This window comes from Bubalus bubalis, chromosome 5 (genome assembly GCF_019923935.1).
Source record: "Bubalus bubalis isolate 160015118507 breed Murrah chromosome 5, NDDB_SH_1, whole genome shotgun sequence".
In the NCBI taxonomy this organism is placed as follows: domain Eukaryota; kingdom Metazoa; phylum Chordata; class Mammalia; order Artiodactyla; family Bovidae; genus Bubalus; species Bubalus bubalis.
Genome location: NC_059161.1, coordinates 3381224 through 3403516, shown reverse-complemented (window position 1 = coordinate 3403516; position 22293 = coordinate 3381224). Strand labels below are relative to the sequence as shown.

The window sequence follows — 22293 nt, the reverse complement described above, 5'->3', positions numbered from 1 at the left end:
CATTTGCTTGCAAAGGGTGTGATGTGGTATGTCGTAGCGGGAGAGTAACATTCGTAGGTGATGATAAAGAACTCTGCACTTGGTGAAATATCTTCAGCTCTGCTCTCTTTGGTCATTTCATAACCTTAAGGTTAAAGGAGTGTGAATTCTATTTAAAAATAAGCACATCTGTCTTACTTTTTTCTTTGGAACCTGTTTTCTCTAAGCTGCATTATGTAACTAATGAATCCAATTTCACTGCAGGCCCAAGAGAGGGTGACTTTTTACTTTATTGAAGAGGAGCTTGGATTTAACTTTTTTTTTTTTTTTCCTCATTAAAATATGATCTGCAAACGCCTTTACAAACGGAATGCTTCCAAGGGGGACAAACCACTCTCCTAATTCTCAACCTTCTTCTTGAAACACCTTTTCATTGAAACAAAAACAAAGAGCTCTGAAACTCAGGGCTGCCGCACGAGCTCATTGTCTTATCAGCCGGCTTCGCCATCAACTAGAGAAGTTGTGGTTTAACCCCGGGCTGGGGCCGCTGCCGACGCTGCCATGGCAACGCGCTGCACCATTTGCAAAGGCTTGCGCGCTTAACCGCACGGCTACACCTCTTCCTTTCCTATAAAGACTCAGAATCAGAAAAACAGAAGTACCCTGGAGGAGGAGAAACCACAAGAGCAGAAAAGCCACCAAGGCTGCTCTTCGCTGTGCAAACAGCCTTCTGATGAGAAGAGCGTGTTGAGAACCTCTTCTGTTTGAAAGGGGAGCTTTTCCCATTAGACCAGGTTCCTTTAATGATTTTGAAAGTCAATCAAGTGTTTCTGTTCGGAGTTTTCAGCAAGGGGAAATGAGAAGTTAGTAGCGCGTGTTATCAGACTCTGCTTTTATTTCCCTTCCCTTCTGGGCAGCCTCGGCAGACCTAGGGATCCTGTTTGCCAGAGCGGGGGACAGGTTGGTCAGGCGGACTCGCTGCAACCTAGGGTCCTTCTCCTGTTTATTTATTATTGTCTAGTACTCTTGCCTGGAAAATCCCATGGATGGAGGAGCCGGAAAGGCTGGAGTCCATGGGGTCGCTGAGGGTCGGACACGACTGAGCGACTTCCCTTTCACTTTTCACTTTCATGCATTGGAGAAGGAAATGGCAACCCACTCCAGTGTTCTTGCCTGGAGAATCCCAGGGACGGGGGAGCCTGGTGGGCTGCCGTCTATGGGGTCGCACAGAGTCGGAGATGACTGAAGCGACTTAGCAGCAGCAGTGTTTAGTTCACTAGAAGATAGTATTCGGTTGGCCAAAAAGTTCATTTGGGTTTTTCCATAACCTCTTGGCCAACTCACTATAATTTAGATTTCACTCTTGGTTCCTTTTTTAAAAAAAGTCTGTGGATGCTAAGTCATGGACCTTGACCCAGACCTGGATCAGTGCCCAGTCCTGCAGCCAGCTGTCAACCCCTGGCCCCAGGAAGCCCACCCACCACCCTCTCTCTACTACATCCCACTTCTTTTAGGAGATGTAGGTTTGATCACAGACTTTTTTGCTTGTTTGTTTAGTTTTAAAGCATGCACATAATAAGAGTAAACCATTTTCAGGAATGTTTTATTTTTCCTTCCTTGAATCAGCTTTGTGTACAAATACTGAAGAATAAGGGATTCCCTACTGGTTCAGTGGTAAAGAATCTGCCTTCAATTCAGGAGACATGGGTTCGATCTCTGGGTCAGGAAGATCCCCTGGATAAGGAAATAGCAACCCACTCTACTATTCTTGCCTAGGAAATCCCACAGAGGAGCCGGTAGGCTACAGTCCATAGGGTCACAAAGAGTCAGACAGTACTGAGTACACACACACACACTGAAGGAGAAGGTCTCAGCTTGGGTTTATTTATTTATTTATTTTTATTTTAAAGATTGCATTTTTTATGTGGACCATTTTTAAAGCCTTTAATGAATTTTACAATATGGCTTCTGTTTTATGTTTTGGTTGACTGTGAGGCATGTGGGATCTTTAACTCCCTGACGGGAGATGGAACCCACATGCTCTGGAAGGTGAGGTCATAACCGCTGGACCACCAGGGATGTCCCTCAGCTTGGTTTCAGTTCTGTTAGTTCATCACAGTTCTGTTCACACCCTTCCTTGCCTTCCATGCGCCCCCATCATTTTTTGTTTGTTTGTTTCTGAGTAAGAAGCTACCTCTTTTATAGCCATCATTCAGCAATTTGCGCTTTTAAAAAATAAATTTCAGTGTGTGACTTACTCTGAATCCCGCTTTGATGGTTCACACATGGTATTTTATTCATCTTGGGTCTCTTTAGAGTAACTACTGGATTGAGCATTAAATACGTTTCCCTTATGGCAGTGTGTAGTTGAATAAGCCTGGGACATTTTAGAATCATGCTGCTGCTGCTGCTAAGTCGTTTCAGTCATCTCCAACTCTGTGCGACCCCATAGACGGCAGCCCACCAGGCTCCCCTGTCCCTGGGATTCTCAAGGCAAGAACACTGGAACGGGTTGCCATGTCCTTCTCCAATGCATCAAAGTGAAAAGTGAAAGTGAAGTCACTCAGTCGTGTCTGACTCTTAGCGACCCCATGATCTGCAGCCTATCAGGCTCCTCTGTCCATGGGATTTGCCAGGCAAGAGTACTGGAGTGGGGTGCCATTGCCTTCTCCGTTTAGAATCATATCTGCATTTAAAACCAAACTCCTTCTGCTAGGAACTCTTTAGCCTTGCATGTATTTATTTATTTAGACATCCTCTGTTAAAAGAGGACAATGCCACCTACTCCCTGGGGTTTCCAATGAGATGGGACTGGGAGATCTGTAGTAAGACCAGGCCATGGCCCTCTACCTGTTGGCATCCTCTGGCTTTCCAGAAGAAAACACAAGCACGGAGCTACTCGACCATCTTTAACAGCTGTTTTCTGTTGTCCTGCTGTTTGTTTTTCCTGAAGATTTTAGCCAGTATCTCTTGACCTCCTTTCCTGTTCTTGAAATGTTGCTTTTTAGTGCCCCTTCTTCTGTTCGTGGATACAATATTGTCTCATTTCTGAGAAGAATTATAGTTTTCAGGGGTCTGCTCCTTGCACGTTCTTGTTTCTCCCAGGTCTTTCTTCTGTTTATTTTGGTCTCTGTCCTTCCTAAAGAAGTCAGTCTGTGTTTCTTGGAATCCCATTGTATCTAAGAATGAGGCTTCCCAAAAGGGATGTTGAAATTCTGTGGTAATTGATGGAGCTTATAAATCACGTTGCTGTGGTTCAGTTGCTAAGTCGTGTCTTACTCTTTCGTGGCTCCATGGACTGTAGTCTGCTGGACTCCTCTGTCTAAGGTATTTCCCAGGTAAGAATACCGGAGTGGGTTGCCATTTCCTTCTCCATGGGCTCTTCCTGACCCAGGGAGCGAACCCACGTCTCCTACATTGGCAGGTGGATTCTTTACCACTGAGTCACCAATAAATCTCTGAGTCTTTCTAAATTGCATGAAATCAGAAAGGCATTAAAACTCACTGAGCCTTAGTTTTTTTAATCTGTCAAAAGAGCTCCATGTCAATAGATATTAAAATCCTATGTTCCTTTACCAGTTGAAATATCTAACATGATTTTCTGGTGGTAAGCAGCAACTGTTTTATTCATGGGACTTTAGACACTTAAAAAATGTAAGCAATGTTTTAATACAAATTCTGCATAAAAAATAGGAGAACTAGTATCAGACAGCCTTCTTCATGTCTGCCACTTGCTCGGTGTGCAACCAAATAATTTACTAAGCTCCTTTCAGTGTCAGTTTCATTCCCTATAAAATAGGAAAAATAATTGCTGACTCATTGACTTGCTGGCATGCTTAAGGGCAAAAACATGTAAAGAGGCTCGCAGAGTGTCTAATACACAGCCTTTTGGCAAATTGTTGCTCTAATTATTATATTTACTGAAGGAGGGAAGGAGAGACTACTTCCTATAATTTTCTGAAGTCTAGTCAATGCTTTGTCACTTGCACTTACTCCATAGATACGTAGTAATTGGATATACTTGTTGGATTTGCTGTTTGTTGATCATACATTTAAAGAATAAGTTAAGGTTGAATCCTTTTATATTTGTTATTCTGTTTTATTATTATCATGCCTTAGCAAGCAAGGAAAACCATACATATCTGTTTTACTTGACCTGTATTTTTTGGGGGGCGGGTCTTGATTTGCCTTTTCCATTTTTATATTGCTTTTATGTTTACAGAGGTCAGATGTGCATTTTTAACCTTCAAAACATGCAACCATTCATTGGAGGCTGATCCTGAAAACCAGCATTTATTTCATTTCTTCTGCTTCACCCCTCTGTCCTCTTACCTTTCTTAGATTTGCCGAACAAGACAGATTTAGATCCCTTTGGAAAGGGCGTTCCATTCCTTTTGAGGGAGTAGGGGGTTGGGGCAGTGGTGGTGATACGAACAGTTGGTATTTAAAGCTCAATATGTCTTTTGAAATGTCATTTTCACTCAATTGATTCCTAGTTTTTGCTGAAATCTCTGGTGGGGGACTTAGGGGTGTGACTTCAAGGTAACTTTGATTTGCAATCAGTTAAACATTTTGAGTTGTAAAAGAAACATATTGGGAAAGGTAAATTCAGTAACAAGACATGTGTTAGAATAACACAGCTTTGAAGATCAAGTGGCCTGTTATCTCCATTTTCATCTGTTTAATGTACCTAGTCAGTTCCATGGGTGATTCACAGCAGCCAGATGGGAATGCGAGGAAAGGATTTGCAGATTTTTGGTGCTCTTGTGCCACCTACTGGAATACTTCTAAATAGTCCTTTGTCTAAACGGTGAAAACTAGTTCTTGCCATATATATATATATATATTTTAAAGGGTAGGAAACATTATTCCCAGAAGAGAAAAAGTCAAATTATAACATACAGAAACACTTGATATCTAATGGTGCTCTATTTTATTACATTTATTGGATATGATGTGTGTGTGGAACCCAAGAGACTGTTCAATGCAAAAAAAAAAAAAAAAAAAAATTGAAAAATCTTGATACCTTTCCTTGACTGTCACATCTAAGCATATACCCTCATAATTCCTACTGCCATTTCACACATTTTTCTTCACCTGTTTTCCAGACCTTCTCCATATTGTTCATATAAGTTTGACACCTATTGTAATGCTCTTTGTATTAGCACAACCTCCTAATATTAAATAGCTTTCTAGGGAGCTCAATGGTGAAGAATTCTCCTGCCAATGCAGGAGATGCAAGAGATGCAGGTCAATCCCTGGGTTGGGAAGATCCCTTGGGGGAGGAAATGGCAACTCTCTCTAGTATTATTGCCTGGAGAATCCCATGGACAGTGGAGCCTGGCGGGCTACAGCCCATGAGGCCACAAAGAGTTGGACACGACTGAATGGGCACATACATACAGCATTAAATAGGTAGCCGTCATACATAAGTTAGTAAGTGCTTTAGGCAGATATTTTATTTGCTTTTCCAGGTCTGTTTGATTCCACTAACCACTAACCACTAGCTAGGTGGTTGCTTCCTAATCATACACGAACTTGGGTATAAAGAGAGCTGTCTGCCTATATCCCACAACACAGGTAACCTCACGAGCTTTGTTGGCCAATCAGACCCCTCAGTGGCCAAACACACTGACCAGATGGCTAACTGGTGACATAGTTGAATATCTCACACCACCCTTCTCATCAGGTCTTCTTGTTTAGTGAAAAGGATTCAGCAGAGTCCCTTCGGCCTGTGATTTTGCTAACGTTCTGATGCATGAAATGCAACAGACACTTGAAATCACTGTTTATATAATTTTGGAAGAATTGCCAATTAGGATGGGACATCAACAAACAATACAGACATTTGGTAGTTTAGTCTCCTCTCAATACTGACATAATTTCAACCTTCCTCTACTTTATCATGTTTTTGTTCGTTGTAGTTTTTGTTTTTGGCGTCACCTCGGGGCTTATGGGATCTTAGTTGCCCCCCGCCAGGGACTGAGCCCTCAGCAGTGAAAGCGTGGAGTCCTAACCACTGGACCACCAGGGAATTTCTATCCTCTCTTTATCTCACGTGGGGAGATAACCTCCACACAAGTATCTGTTGTGTACATTTATGGAACAGTCATCAGAGGACTTTTGAGCATGGATATGTCCTTTAGAGGGGCTTCCCTGGTGGCTCCATGGTAAAGAATCCACCTGCAATGCAGGAGACCTGGGTTTGATCCCTGGGTCCGGAAGATCCCCTGGAGGAGGGCATGGCAACCCACTCCAGTGCTCTTGCCTGCAGAATCCTATGGACAGATGAGCCTGGGGGATTCTAGTCCATGGGGTCGCAAATAGTCAGACACAATGCATACTCACATGTCCTTTACATATTACTTAGATTTTTGACTAGTCTACTTCATATAGATTGTCTTTATATGTGTTCCTACTTTGCAAATTATAGCTAAATTCTAAAAACTAATTGAAATATTTTAAAAAATAATTGTAGTCTAGTGGATATGGCTTAGGAAATGAAAGTGTCTTTTCCAGTTACATTGCTGTAGTGCCTGAATATTTTCTTAAATATTTATGTATAATGAATATTATACATATGAAAGTGAAAAGTGTTAGTTTTTCAGTTCTGTTGGATTCTTTGAGACTCCACTGACTATAGCCTGCCAGGCTCCTCTGTCCATGGGATTCTGCAGGCCAAGAAGAATACTGGAGTGGGTTGCCATTTCCTCCTCCGGGGATCTTCTGAACCCAGGGATCAAACCTGGGTCTCCTGCATTGCAGGCAGATTATTTACTATCTGAGTCACCAGGGAAGCTCATATTATATAAACAATGTACAGTATATATGTGTGTGTGTATCTATCTATCCATAAAATCAGTTCAGTTTAGTCGCTCAGTCATGTCCGACTCTTTGGACTGCAACATACCAGGCTACCCTGTCCATCACCATCTCCCGGAGCTTCTTTAAACTCATGTCCATTGAGTTGGTGATGCCTTCCAACCATCTCATCCTCTGTCGTCCCCTTCTCCTCCTGCCTTCAATCTTTCCCAGCGTCAGGGTCTTTTCCAATGAGTCAGTTCTTCGTATCAGGTGGCCAAAGTATTGGAGCTTCAGCATCCGTCCTTCCAAGGAATATTCAGGACTGATTTCCTTTAGGATGGACTGGTTTGATCTCCTAATACAAGAATATGTTTTATTTTGAAGAGCAAACCAGGGAATGTAATTGAAGGACCCTCCTCACTGATACACCTCTGATGATGTTTCTGAGGGGAGAGGGTTTTTTTCAGATCTGTTTGTCCTCAGAAAATAAAATCTCGAGGCAGGAAGTAGTTTAAATACCGGCCCATCCATTATGCTACCCTCTCACAAGGTCAGCTGCCTGTCTTTTGGGGGAGAACCGACAGGATCTTTTTATTCAATAGTTGTTTACTGAGATGGCGGATGGATCCACGCCTTGCTCCGTGGGCTGGGATCCAGTTCTCATCACGCCAGTAAGGTAGCTGACTGTAATCCCTGAGCTCACAGGCTAAATGTACCAAGAAATGCTCTCCAACACCTCCTCCACCCGCCAGCCACCAGCACTGGGAGTCTGCATTAGGTGATACTCATATTCTTCTCTCAGAGAAGGCAATGGCACCCCACTCCAGTACTCTTGCCTGGAAAATCCCATGGACAGAGGAGCCTGGTAGGTTGCAGTCCATGGGATCGAGAAGAGTGGACGCGACTGAGCGACTTCACTTTCACTTTTCACTTTCACGCATTGGAGAAGGAAATGGCAACCCACTCCAGTGTTCTTGCCTGGAGAATCCCAGGGACAGGGGAGCCTGGTGGGCTGCCGTCTATGGGGTCGCACAGAGTCGGATACGACTGAAGCGACTTGGCAGCAGCAGCAGCATATTCTTTTCTACGTCATATTTCCTCTTGTCCGTCATCACACTGTATGGCTTTTCTCTTTATTTTTTCTTTCTTTTCTTTTTTGTCTATATCTCACATTGGACTAAGTTCATCGAGGGCAGAGAATTTCTTTATCTTGATCATATTTTATCCTAGAACGTGGCATAATGTACAGAACATAGTAAGCAATCAATACTTATCTCAATAAAGGAATTCGTTTGGGAAAAACTTTCCAGAAGTCCTTTAAAACTTTTTTTGCAGACTTGAAATTAATTCCAACAGTTCTCCTTTAGTCCATTATTTTTATTTTACCCGAGAATTCAAAAACTAATATTAATAGTGTAATTTTGACATACTTGGGCTTTATAAACATGACGTTAAGAGAAGAGCTATGAAATGAAGCAACAGACAAACAACTAATCTCAAAAATATACAAGCAACTCCTACAGCTCAATTCCAGAAAAATAAATGACCCAATCAAAAAATGGGCCAAAGAACTAAATAGACATTTCTCCAAAGAAGACATACAGATGGCTAACAAACATATGAAAAGATGCTCAGCATCACTCATTATCAGAGAAATGCAAATCAAAACCATGATGAGGTACCATTTCACGCCAGTCAGAATGGCTGTGATCCAAAAGTCTACAAGCAATAAATGCTGGAGAGGGTGTGGAGAAAAGGGAATCCTCTTACACTGTCGGTGGGAATGCAAACTAGTACAGCCACTATGGAGAACAGTGTGGAGATTCTTTAAAAAACTGGAAATAGAACTGCCTTATGATCCAGCAATCCCACTGCTGGGCATACACACTGAGGAAACCAGAATTGAAAGAGACACGTGTACCCCAATGTTCATTGCGGCACTGTTTATAATAGCCAGGACATGGAAGCAACCTAGATGTCCATCAGCAGATGAATGGATAAGAAAGCTGTGGTACATATACACAATGGAGTATTACTCAGCCATTAAAAGGAATACATTTGAATCAGTTCTAATGAGGTGGATGAAACTGGAGCCCATTATACAGAGTGAAGTAAGCCAGAAAGAAAAACACCAATACAGTATACTAATGCATATATATGGAATTTAGAAAGATGGTAACAATAACCCTGTATATGAGACAGCAAAAGAGACACTGATGTATAGAACAGTCTTTTGGACTCTGTGGGAGAGGGAGAGGTGGGATGATTTTGGAGAATGGCATTGAAACTTGTATAATATCATATATGAAATGAGTTGCCAGTCCAGGTTCGATGCACGATACTGGATGCTTGGGGCTGGTGCACTGGGACGACCCAGAGGGATGGTATGGAGAGGGAGGAGGGAGGAGGGTTCGGGATGGGGAACACGTGTATACCTGTGGCAAATTCATTTTGATATATGGCAAAACCAATACAATATTGTAAAGTTAAATAAAATAAAATTAAAAAAAAAAGAGAGAGAAGAGCTATGGTTTCACCGGGAGAAAGGTACTGAAAATTGTGACTATGTGAATGTGAATTAACATAGAGATGCTATACATGTATATATATATATATATATTTACATATGTATGTGTGAAATTTGAAACTTTCTAAGAGATGTTTGTTTTCCTTTTTTCAGGAAACTCTACCCCACCTTCCACTCAAGGTATTTACATTTTACTTATTTTACTTTTTGTTGCTAACTTTGTATATTTAATGTTGATAAAATTTTCTGTGATATTCTAGTGAAATCGTTTTGTACAGACAAGCCTTATAATCATGAATGACCTTTGACATTCTCTTGTTCTTAATATTCCTACTTGTAAGATATGAAGTTTGATAACTACCTGAACATATTATTATCTGTAGACGAATTATTGTGTATAAATTATAGCTTTTCTTACGCCTGACAGTAAACCATACAGCAAGTTTTCAATCTCTTTTTAAATTTTATCACTATAAAGACATCAATTTATTTTGGTCAGATTGCAGAGCTTCATAGTTAGGGAACTATATGATAAATTAGAATTCTAAACATAATATTTTATATATATATATATAATGTATAAATTCCTGCAACAGACAAGTTTTGACAGTATTGAGATATTTTAAATAATCATTTCCAAGTTGTATTGTCACACCTGAACTGTTTTAACAAGTGTCCTAATCCTGAGGTAAATTAAATTTAAGCAATGAAGATGCTGACAATTAGTTCATATATTTCACATGTCAAAGGAGAGAGAAAAATTAGGTTACATCCGGTTAAAAATAAATTACACTGGTTAAATGTTATTGTTATTGAAAATATGTTATAGATACCCTGATTAATCATTAAGAAGATAGGTAATGTCCCTAAGATAACCCTGGTTTAACAATTATAGAGCACAGCTCTAATGAGGCACATTTGAAATCTCCTCAGAATTGTTTGTTATTTTAAAAAAAATTTTAATTTGGAGGATAATCACTTTACAATATTGTGATGATTTTCGCCATCCATCAACATGAATGGGCCACAGGTATACATGTGTCCTCTCCCTAAAGAAACTTTAGCCCATGGCAGAGAGGTCTTATAAATATACGAAAGTCATTGAAGCATAGCAGATTGTGATCAGTTTATTCCATCTACTGACATACCCACCTTTTACAGAAGGGTAAGTTCCTCTCAACCACAGAAACTGGTTACTTTTGCCAGAAGTGATGGGAAGGGGGTGGAAAGGAGAGGGAACATTTAAAACAGTAGGTGACCCTCACCTTACTGAGAGAGTTTCCACGCTCTCTGCACGGAGCCATCACAAGCCTCCAAACGGTGAACCCGGGTAAGTGAAATAGTGGCCCCCGATGCAAGCCAGAATATTCTCTCCCAAGTACGAGAATACGATCAGTGGGAACCAGGCTCTTTTCCTGAAAGCAGAAGGGCTCGTTGGAACGTTGCCGACACCGTTAGTAAAAACAAGACACTGGTTAAGTCTATAGTGACGGATGTGGATTAATGTTATTGGGCAGAATCTTCAGCTCCTCCCTCCCTTCTTTCTTCTCCCCACCCCCGTCCTCCTCCAGTCTCCCCCCAGCCCCACGCACGTCCGGTCACTTGACATTTGGCAACGAGAGACCCCAAAGTTTAGATTTAGCACTTGACGCTCAAGACAGGAAGGTGCCACTTAATACTCCATTGGACGTCTTGGTGTGTCATTGTGGATGAACGTTTGTTAATTAAACTCCTTTATTTGTGACGTCCTAGGTTATGAAATTTTAGGGTTTGGGACCTTTCTTTGGCAAAGAACACGTGGAACAACTGCACTGTCTCTTTCTGTAATCACAGACTAGTTCTGTGATCTTTCGGGCGCTCTAGCCTTGGGGCAATTCCATGTGACTCAGGCAGATTTCATGGCTATTTGGTGAAAAATGGATTTCACGTCACCTTCAACATGGATAACTGAAGCTGCGAATTCCTTCCGTCGTTGCTGTTTCTGTTTTCTTAATCTCTGCTCGGATCTTCCATTTCTGTTCTTAGTTCTGTCCTGCTGGTCGCTGCCTCCCCCCACGCCCCCGCCCCCCCGCCAGTCTCTCCTTTTCCCAATATTTTTGTGCTAGTCTTACTTGCCTAATCCTGTTGAACTGAATGAATCAAAATGCTTGTGTGATAGAACTCAATTTTTCATGAATTAGATATTGCATAACATGAAATTTGCTATTCACAGAAGTAAACACAGGTTAAACAGATAATTCAGAAAAAAATGGATCTCTATAATCCCAATAGTCAGAGATCACCATGTTGTTTTATTTTTTTAAACAACGGGTGTACTTCCGCGTCCTCTGAGAAGAGGAAACCTGCTCGCCGAGGAAGAGTGCACATGTGCCGCGACCCCCGGCACACAGCGCCTGCTCGCCCTGCTTGCAGCCTCTTCCGCTGTGCGCTCAGCTCGACTCTGCACCGTTCTACTCCACCGCCCCCTCGCCACATTTTTCTTTTTTCTGAAGTGAACTGAAACTGGGGGAAATGTTACCTCAGCATCTCAGATTGATGTTTCATTTGTTATCATGAAAAAAATTATTTTTGGAGACTTAGGTCATTTATATATTTGTGAACTTTGTTTTCCAGTCTTTTACTCACTCTTTGAATTTCTTTTTTCCATTTTATTAATTTTTTTTTAAACTTTTTGTTTTGTATTGGAGTATAACTGGTTAAAAATACCATGCTAGTTTACAGGTAGACCGGAAAGGGACTCAGCCATACATATACATGTATCCGTTCTCCCCAAGATTCCTCCCATCCAGGCTGCCACATGACACCATGCTTTGTTTGAATCTGATTGATTTAAAAAATCAGTGTATGCATCTAGAACGTTTGTCTTTCATTTTTTATCTCCTGGTACCCTAGCCCTCCTAATGAACCCCTTCCAACTGTATTTTTCTTTATCCTTTGCCTTGATCAGTCTTTATGGTTTCTTTTAATCATCTTCACATGTTGTGTTTCATCCTTCTGAACCTGAGTGCTTTGGACAGAGTCCACCAGTGAAGTAAGAGGCGGGGAGGCGGTCACTGCTTTTTATTCCATTTCCCTGTTTTTGCCTTTAGCCCCTGTTTTGTAGCTTGCTTTACATATGTCTACATATTCTATCTATTCCTCTGCATGCATCTTTATTTGTATATATGCGTGTGCACATATGTATGCACACACACACACCCCATATACACATATATACCATGGCTCCTGGCAGTATGGTGTGTGTATATATTTACGTATATGTGTGTATGTTTATGTACACACAGTAATGGGCCGGGGAGTTGGCAGGCTCAGACGGTATGATCTGGGGTATGACTCACGTGTTTCTTTTCTCCTTCCTGCATCTCCTGTGAACATGACCGAACACAACTGAAGAGCCCTCCACTTGGACTCCAGGTGGCCCCTCACCTGCTCGCACCACTGCATCCTCACCCGCAAACATCTCTAAAGGAGGAAAAGACTCCTCAGAGATCTCGCCTCCTGCGAGTCCAGACAGTCTCACCACGAAAGCACCCCCGACCTCTTGGGGAAACCATAGCACTGCTGTGACAGGTTGGCGGAGATCTTAACTGACACGGGATTAGGAAAACTCGTCTCTCTCGCGCTCTCTTTAATTTTAAAGTTATCAGAACAGTTTGCCTTTAAATTCTGTGTTCAGTGTCTGTGTCTGTGATTTCGCTGAAGTGTGTGAAGTGTAGAAGCTCTAGGTTTTAGTGGAATGTTGGCGGACTAAAGTCACGAAGCCTGTTCTTGGGGAGAAGGGGGGAGAGGGAAGCCCCCTGGGTAATATCAGGGTGTGCATGGATGTGGGGGGTGGGTTCTGAGTGTCCTCTGGCTCACGTACAGCCTCATTTTCCTGGATCCTGCTCACCTAGACTTTCTATGGCCCTCCAAGAGTCAGAACATCCCCTTTCAGGTTGTCAGTCTTACCCTTCTTGGCTTTTACCCCAAAGTAGAGCTTTTCTTGGTTCAATCCCAGGTTCTCAGTATCAGAAAATCACTGGAGACAGACCTTTGATTTTTTTTTTTTTTTAAATCACACTGAGGGTTAATAATACAGCTTTGTTCTTGGATTTCTTTCAGACCTTTGATTTTTTTTTTTTAATCACACTGAGGGTTAATAATACAGCTTTGTTCTTGGATTCTTGTTGTTGTTGTTGTTTTTTAAATTATTTAATTAGGGTCGTGAGTCCTAACAGTTGAATTGAAGATAACAGGGCCATGTTGGTAGCAAAGTGACAGAGTGCATGGGAGGTGTTTCTGCCGGGGAAAATCTCTGAGGTTCCTAGAATCCAGGGACACCAATGAGCTGCTGGTTCTCTGTGTAATGTTAGGTTTGCAAGTGTATCTGCCACGTAAACCGACCATCCCGAGGACTGTTCCTGCTTTTTGCCTTAATAATGTGCTGGGTGCCACTTTCTGAGGCAAACTGCTTAATAGACCTGCTCTGATTAAAGAGAAGAAGAAATTTATTTGTTCAGTTAGGTCATCAGTCTTAGCTTGAAACAGAAGCATGGGTGGCGCCGTCACAGACCCGTGGTTCACGGCACACACAGTTTTGAGTACCATCCCAGTAAAGTTTATTGGTTGTGGTAAGCAGTTATATCAATTGCAATAATTTATATTTAATCTTTATCCCATTTTCCCCTGCAACCACAGGGCAGGCATGGTGGCTGGGACCTACCTAAACATGGCAAGCGTTCAAATTCCCTTTAACAAAAGGAATGTGAGGATGAGGGAGCTGATGTCTAGTTTCATGCTAAACTTTTTTAATGACTGAGTAACAGCACAGCACACAAAGTTTTCTATTTCAGAGATTCCCTACTTTATCTCACACACACCCACAACATTACTACTTTTTTATTTCCACAATTTCCCCCCAAAACCATTAAAGCCAGAGATTTACATATGAAGCAAAGCTTGATAAAAAAGGTTTAAAAGGAAATGGATTGGACATAAGGATGAATTCTTTACAAATACTAACTTGCTCTGGCACAATAATACTAATGGTTAAATTAGCATGGAAATCTTCATATGCTTTCAAACAAAACACATTTTATTTTCTGAAAAATAATCTTGGCAATAATCAAATTATTATTTTGAAGTATTAAAACCGTTCCTTTGGCATAAAAATTATGACAGGCAATCCATGAGCTTTAAACAGCCACCCCATTTCACTGACTCCAGCTGCCGTGGAAACTTTTCCAGGCAAGAATACTGGAATGGGTTGCCATTTCCTTCTCCAGGGGATCTTCCTGACCCAGAGATTGAACCCATGTATCTTGCGTCTCCTGCCTTGGGAGTTTTCTCTACCACTGAGCCACCTATTGTTGTTCAGTTGCTAAGATGTGTTGGACTCTTTGTGACCCCATGGAGCCACCTGGAAAGCCCTAAAAAGATCCGGAGATTTAGCAAATCCACAGATTCAAAAGTTGTGGATGGAAGGACTTTTTCCGAGATGCTTCCCATCCATGAATGAGGGCAGGGGTGATTGTCACACAGACTTGTCTGCTTTGTCCATCACGGACTTCTGTCCCGGTGGCTACGTCCACTAATGAAAAATTTGTTAGGCTCAATTAACCTCATTAAATTGTGATTGCCACTCCTGTGCCATCTCTGAGATCACTCCACCAGGAAGAGTAGGTTCCCTTGAAGAGGGAAGGTTATGGATGTCTGGACCAGGAAGACTGAGGGCTCTCAGGACGCCCTGAGGACTAGGGACCCTTGGGAGGGACAGAGAGAATGAGCTAGTGAGTGGAGGAGGAGAAAAGGGTGTGCAGGAAGCCTCAAGTCAAGCCTGACTGATTTCAGAAGGGCCAGTCGTGTGCCTGCTGGTTTTTTGAAGGCTTAAAAACAAACAAACCAAGTTTCCACTCTTCTCCTGGTTCTGTGGGAAGCTTCTTCTGAGGATCTGGAACTGAAGAACGGATGTTTACGTTCTCCATTCTGGAGCGGCTTTAGTTAAATTTGGGGGTTAAGGGGCTTCTGGAGCCTGAGCTGAGAACTCAGACCCAGAATCTGGGAAAGATGCCCGTTCAGTTCTGGCAGGCATGGATGTGCATGATGGGAGGGAGCCTGCGTGCTCACGTCAGAGCCACCGGGGGACGTGCACGTGCGTGTCACACACTGACACACCCAGCATCTAACTGCAGAAGCGCAGCCAACCTCATACCCTTGAGCCAGTGACCCCAGTGGTCAGGGCAGTGAAGCCACCACACAAGTTCAACCAGGAGCTAGCCCGTATTTTGTTTCTGCCAGGACAACGAAGCATCTAGTTAGCACCGAGTGAATACATGTTGCTCCCCTGTGCTGTGATTCTGGGTGAAGTGTGTGTGTGAGTGTGTCTGGGGTTGGGGGATGTGTGACACGCGGTGGGTGCTTTGAACCTTGACAATGAGACGTCTTAAGGAAGTACATGGTGGGCTTTCATCGGCGGCCATCCTTGATTCTACACCCATGAGCGCGTCTGTGATTGGAAACCCAGGGGGCTGCTGTCCATGTAGCATGACGTTCTTGGGCTCTAAACCAGTCCACTTTCCCCTGGCAAGGGCAGCCGCCATCCTGAAGGGAACATCGTGACCCTCAGCTGGAAGAAAAAAGCACCCAGTTCCGCAAAGGTGCAGGCGAGATCCCCCCCCAGCTCTGTTTTCAGAAAATCAGGAGGGAGTACCCGCACCGCTGGCTTCCTCCGCCCCGAGGCTCCGGGCAGGGCTCGGGGGCAGGTCCTCCGTGGGGGCCTCACCGCAGCCTTCCACCCTCAGAGCTCACTTCCACCTCTGCGGCCTCTGCCCCGCCAGCAGCACCCACTCTGTGCATTTTCAGCGTCACCCACGGTACCCCCCCACCCCCGCCAGGAAGCGAGGCCTCCCTGGGTGGGAGGGCAGATCCAGACTTTCTCTCCAGATCCCAGATGCCTCATTTATTCCCGCTGCTGAGTCTTTGCTGCTGCACGCGGGCTTTGTCCAGCTGTGGAGAGCCCAGGGCTCCTCTCTAGATGGGGACTGCTCCTTGAGGTGGCTCTTCTTGTTGCAGAGCAAAGGCTCTAGGGCGCGGGGGCTTCCGTAGTTGCAACTCTGGGCGCTAGAGCGCAGGCTCAGTAGTTGCGGTGCGCGGGCTTGGTTGCTCCTTGGCGTGCGGGGTGTTCGTAGAGCAGGGACGGAACCCAGTGTCCCCTGCAGTGGAAGGAGGATTCGTTACCACTGAGCCACCAGGGTAGCTCCCCGCCCCCGATGCTTTTACAATGTGAGTTGTGATGCCCTTCAAGTCATCTCTTCCGTGTGCCGCGCTGCTTTTCATCGGGGTTTGCAGACGGGTAGGTTGTGATGCTGCAGGAGTGCTTGAGTGTTTGCTGCCAGGCCTTAGCTTGATCAGTAGGCGATGCCTCCACGGGCCGCGTGGCCCTGCACTTGCCGGGCAGGAATGCTGATGGCTTTTGTGATTGCAGGTGCCCCAGGAGAAGGGACCACGACCACCTTGCCTGCAGACCCCACTGCCCCACCAGCCACCTCCCGCAGCCCTGCACTCAGCAGCCGTGCTGCCTCACCTCCACTCACCTCCAACTCGACCACCCAGGATAACGCCTCACTCCCACTCACCTCCAACTCGACCACCCAAGATAAAGCCTCACCTCCACTCACCTCCAACCCGACCACCCAGGATAACACCTCAGGTTTGACTGTGATGCCTTAGGCATGTTAGATGCTGGATCATGAAATGGAAACTTGAGACCTTCAGGCAGCTGTTTTATTTCACACCCAACAGGGCTCAGTGGGTTTCCTGTTTTACAAATTTTCACACATTGATACTAAATTAGGCAACAAAACCTTACCAGTAAGCTTCCTCTGGGCATATTTTATTTTATTATTTATTTTATAAAAGTTCATGGCAAAGAAGAAAGGTAACAAGCTTTCAGTCCCATAGCCCTGAGATCAAATCCAGCCTCTTCAACTTTCTAGTTGACTTCAGGAAAGTTGCTCCTACTTTCTCTGTGTCTGGTTTTCACTTGTAAAAAGGGGTATAATAATACTCATTTCATAAGATTGATATGAGGGTGGGATATGTAAAAAGCCTGGTATGAAAAGAATAATACAAAAAGGTAACCGGGATCCTCGTTAGTGTAATAATTGGAATAAGGAGAGTTGTAACAGAATGAGAAGGAGACTCATTGGAGGGAGACTGCACACGTCAGAATTATACCAAGGAAGGGTTTGTTCTCAGCATATACAGTGTCTGGTTCCAATAGTATGAACTCTTAGTTATCTTAAAGGGCCACGTGTAGATAAATCTTTAACTCACTTTCTTTTAGAAACAAGCAAGCCTCCATTCAAATGAGGAGGAAGCCCCTAGAAAAGATTCCTTTAAGAAATGATCTTTGCTGAGGCATTTTCCCCTCGCCCTTCTATAGGACAAGCTCATTAACTGTGACCCTCTGTTCATTTCCTTGCAGATGAGCAGACCACGACCCCCGCACTGACCACTGCATCCAACGTTAGCCCTGCAACCGCTCCCTCAACCATAGGTGACAACCCGACCCCCAGTCATGCAGTCACCCCACCACCACGCACTGGGGACACGCTCCCTGAAGGCGCTGCGTTGGCCCCATCTACCCCAGGCTCTGTCTTCAAGATGTTCACTTGAGTGTCCTAATCCTGGGGCCGTGGAGGGGCAGTTAGTCCAAAGCACTGACCCGTGTCTGCAGTGCGAGAGCTGCTGAGATCTGGGCCGGTGTCACTGCGATAACCTGTTGCGTGCCGGTTGTAGCATTCCCCTCGAGTGTGAACTTGACGAATTTGAGTAGAGATGACCAGCTAGCTATACCAGGACTTTTAAGAGTGGATTTCGGTCTTGGTATGAACAGAACAGTTCTCTCATTGGGAGGCTTTGTATCAAGAAGTCAGTGGCAGGGGAGCCTCAGCATCCGGGGGCGGGGGGTATGGGGACAGAGGTGAGGGGGCCTCCATCCGGGAGTGAACGCCCAGGAGTTGGCGGAGTCTGTGATGGGTCAGCCAATCAGAGCCTGCCGGGGCGCTGTTCCTGCCTCAGTTTCTCCATCTCGAAGACCAGACTAGCAGGGATCTCGTAGCTTCCACAAGCGACATTTCCGTCCTGTTCGCCAGTTAAATATATACGCTCACACAATACTTGTCTCAGTGGATGGACAGATTTTTCACCCTGAGTCTAGTATATGGGTGAAGAGCTCACAAAAGTGAAACCAGAGCGTGGAGCTGCTGCTGCTGCTAAGTCGCTTCAGTCGTGTCCGACTCTGTGTGACCCCATGGGCTGTAGCCCAGCAGTCTCCTCCATCCATGGAATTTTCCAGGCCAGAGTACTGGAGTGGGTTGCCATTTCCTTCTGCCAGGGATCTTCCTGACCCAGGGATCGAACCTGGGTCTCTCGCATTGCGGGCAGACGCTTTACCGTCTGAACCACCAGGGAAGACATTCTTTGCAAGCAGAGAGGCAAACTGAACTCTCTAGGGGTTACAATGATATAAACCTCTTTTGAGATTAATCAAGGGGATAAAGACTTTAAAAATGCCTCTGGCTGCTTAAATAGTCAGCCACATCACCATTCCATAATCAGATGTGTGTCAAAAAGTCTTAATATTGTATCACGATTGGGCTTATGAGGTAAATTCATGAAAATATTTTAGGGGCTAGCTCCTTGGTTTACAACCTTTGAGGTTTTGAGATCCAAATATGGGACTAGGCACTGCAACTCTGTCTTTTCTGTTCAATCTAATTTGGTAGATTCTACAGTTTATGAAGATCAAACATTGTAAACCACTCTTCCCTAAAATGACTAAGGGCAGAGATATGCTAAAAGTTGGTTTTAATCATCTGCATTCTCTTTTTTTCTTTCAGCTCCTACTAATGCATCTAAGCCATCATGTGGTAAGTTTGTCTACCTAGAGGCAACATATATCACTTTAATGATTTCATTCTTTGTTTCAAGTTTCCAAGACCTCTGCTCCCCCACCCCAGCAAAATAAACTCTGTGGCTCTAATCTCTAACCAATGATTAGCTCCAGCTCTTAAGAGCCAGAGTCCTTCAGGGTGAGAAGTTTGATGTCATGTTCAGACCTGGACTTGAGGATCAGGATCAATCATTACTAGCTAAACAGCTCTGGTGGAGCCACTTACCCTTACCTTGGGTGTTTAAAGTGGGGTGATAGCAAGCTTGTTTTGGGGTTGCGGGAGGATTCCGTGTAATGATAAATGTGGAATGTGAATAGCACCTTCTAGGCTGATCAAGAAGAAAAAGTCTCCTCTGTCTCTCTATCTCACTAGGGTTCTCCTCAAAGCAGATGCTTGAAAACAGTTTGTATCTGTCCTTCTATCTTCTTCCTCTGTTCTCAGTGAAAGCAGAGTCCTTCTTCACGACCAGGGCTCACGCACTCCACGTGTTTCTAAATATCACCACGGGAGTCCCGCGGTCAGTAGCTCTTCATATATTCAGTGCAAACACCAGCCTTCAATGTTTGCTTAATTAATATGATCCTTCATGATCAGATTCCTCTTGCATTATTACTTTTTTACTTTTTTTCACATAAGTAACACGGAGATAACTCATTGTTGTATTTCTTAACCTTTTATTTTGTTTTAGAGTACCGCTGATTGTGATAGTTTCAGGTGGACAGCAAAGGGATCCAGCCATCCATATACATGTATCCATTTCCCCCCAAACTCTCCCCCATCCAGGCTGCCACATAACGTTGAGCAGCGTTCCCTGTGCTGTATAGGAGGCCCTCGCTCTTATCCGTTTTGAATATAGCAGTGTGTCCTTGTCCATCCCAAACTCCCTAACTGTCCCTTACCCCCGTCCTTCCCCCTATAAGTTTCTTCTCTAGAGACTGAGCTACAGATTGTCTTACCGAGTGAAGTAAGTTAGAGAAAGGGAGATACCATATGGTATCCCTTATATTTGGAATCTGAAAAGAAGTGATACAAATGAATTTATTTACAAAATAGAAACAGACTGACAGAGAGCTGCTTCTAGGTTTCTGAGCACATTTCTTCCTGCTTCTGTGCTCACCCAGGTTCTTTCCCTACACTTGGAATTTCGTGCCATCCTCACCCGCCCCTCTCCCCCATCACTTTTTCTATGTCTTGCTCCTATTTTAAACTGCAAACTGAGTCACGTGCCCTAGAGAGCCTCTCCCGGTCCTCTAACCACAGCAGGCTCCTCTGCTTCTTTATTCCCGTGTTGTTTTGTGCATCATCTTGTTTTGGTGGTTTTCCTGTCCTCTCTAGCCCATTCCCGTGCCCATCTCCACGTTAGAGACCCCAAAGTGGAACATTTGTATTCCTGTTGTTTGGGACAGTGTTTTAAAACAAGTGCGTCATAATTTTTGTTGCACTAAAAAATGAGTGAATACATCAGTGTGTACTGAGAAGGTGTTTTTGTGAGTCAATGGAATGTGCTCGAATGAAGGGGAGAGTGTGAGATGACACTCGAGAAAGCTTGAGGAGGAGCTGTTGTCCATAACTTTTCATAAGCAGAGGCATAGTGAGGCCTCTGCTCTCAGATAATTAATGTTCTCTGTGTCAGGAGAAAGAGAGAATCAAGTACTGCAGTTTAGAAAGCAAGGGAAATGATAGAGCTGGAATAAGAAATTTTTCCGGTATGTCTCTCTGTTTTGTGTATTTCAGCCACTTTTAAGACCCTACTAATGACAGGTTTTACACAAGGATCTGAATTTATGGTGATGATCAAAATAGATTTTGCTCTTATGGAATTTACAGTCCAGTTGGGAAGACACATGAGTCCCATAATCATCCAAATACAGGCTCATGAGCTGGGTCTTTGATGGGACAGCGATGTAAAGACAATCACGAAGGAATAACACAGAGGCGCTGACGCGTTCCTTCTCCATTTTATGTTCCTGGGGCTATTTTTGTTGATGTTTGGATATTTTAAAAAACTATGTTAAGGGGTTTGTAGTTAATGTAGGTTTGTTTGTTCTGAAAAATCAAAGATGATCCTGGCTGTCTTATTTTCTTTCAGGGGACAAATACGGAAATGTGTCTGTGAGGTACTCTTTCAACGATAACAACACATTTACTGCAACACTCGATTATACGGGAGAGGAATGTGAACCTCTTAGATGTGAAGAGCAGCACCCTGGCCTGTCTGCATGTGAAACTAGGATTATCAGTATGTCACACCCTTCGTGTGAGCCTCCATTGGAATATCCCTTAGAGGTACCCCCAGGTAAATGCCGGTTGCTTTCTGTTTGTGTGTTTACAACAACAGCGCGCTTTTGCGTGTGGATTGTCGCGAGGCGGGGGGAGGGGAAGCTGGCGTGGGGCGGGGGCGGGGCGGGCTGCCCTCCTGACCCGGGAAAGTGGTGACCTCGGAGCAGCCTTCTCTCTTCATCCCTTACTCGCCTCCCTGCACCTCTTTTACGGCGTGGTTTGTGCGACCAGATATAATCTACTTCTCTGAGCGATTATTCACGAGCTTCTTTCCTCTTCTCAACTGAATTCAAGTCATTTAATATATATATATTTATACATTATATATACACATTATATGTATATACATGTATGCATACATTATATGTATGTACACATCAATGCACATGTGTATATATTAATTGATAATATTAATATTAATATACACAGATAATGTATTAATGTTTATATATATTAATCCTTCTAAATGCAACTGTGTCTGGAATAAAGGTTTCCCAGGTGGCTCAGTGGTAAAAGAGCCTGTCGAGCCTGTCCGCTGCTGCAGCAGCCGTGGGTTCAATCCCTGGGTCTGGAAGACCCCTTAGGGGAGGGCATGGCAGCCCGCTCCAGTATCCTTGCCTGGAGAATCCCATGGACGGAGGAGCCTGGGGGGCTACTATCCATGGGGTGGCAAAGAGTCCAACAGGACTGAGTGGGCCTGTGCATGTCTAGAATATCTTGGAAAGATACAAAGTCAAAGATTTGATGTTTGTGGGGAAAAAAAGTACT

General features: G+C 43.9%; 1 protein-coding gene across 4 annotated transcripts in view; it reads left to right on the top strand.

Moving 5' to 3' along the window:
• Positions 1-22293, top strand: part of PTPRC (protein tyrosine phosphatase receptor type C) — a 130997-nt gene that overhangs the window by 47259 nt on the left and 61445 nt on the right. Inside the window, exons 3-8 of one of the 4 annotated variants that reach the window (XM_044942632.2) lie at positions 9464-9490; positions 12704-12880; positions 16773-16997; positions 17775-17846; positions 19192-19221; positions 21335-21541. In XM_044942632.2, coding sequence (XP_044798567.2) covers positions 9464-9490; positions 12704-12880; positions 16773-16997; positions 17775-17846; positions 19192-19221; positions 21335-21541 — 738 coding nt within the window. The remainder of the gene's footprint in view (positions 1-9463; positions 9491-12703; positions 12881-16772; positions 16998-17774; positions 17847-19191; positions 19222-21334; positions 21542-22293) is intronic. The other 3 variants (XM_044942634.2, XM_044942635.2, XM_044942636.2) reach the window with 3 other exon arrangements.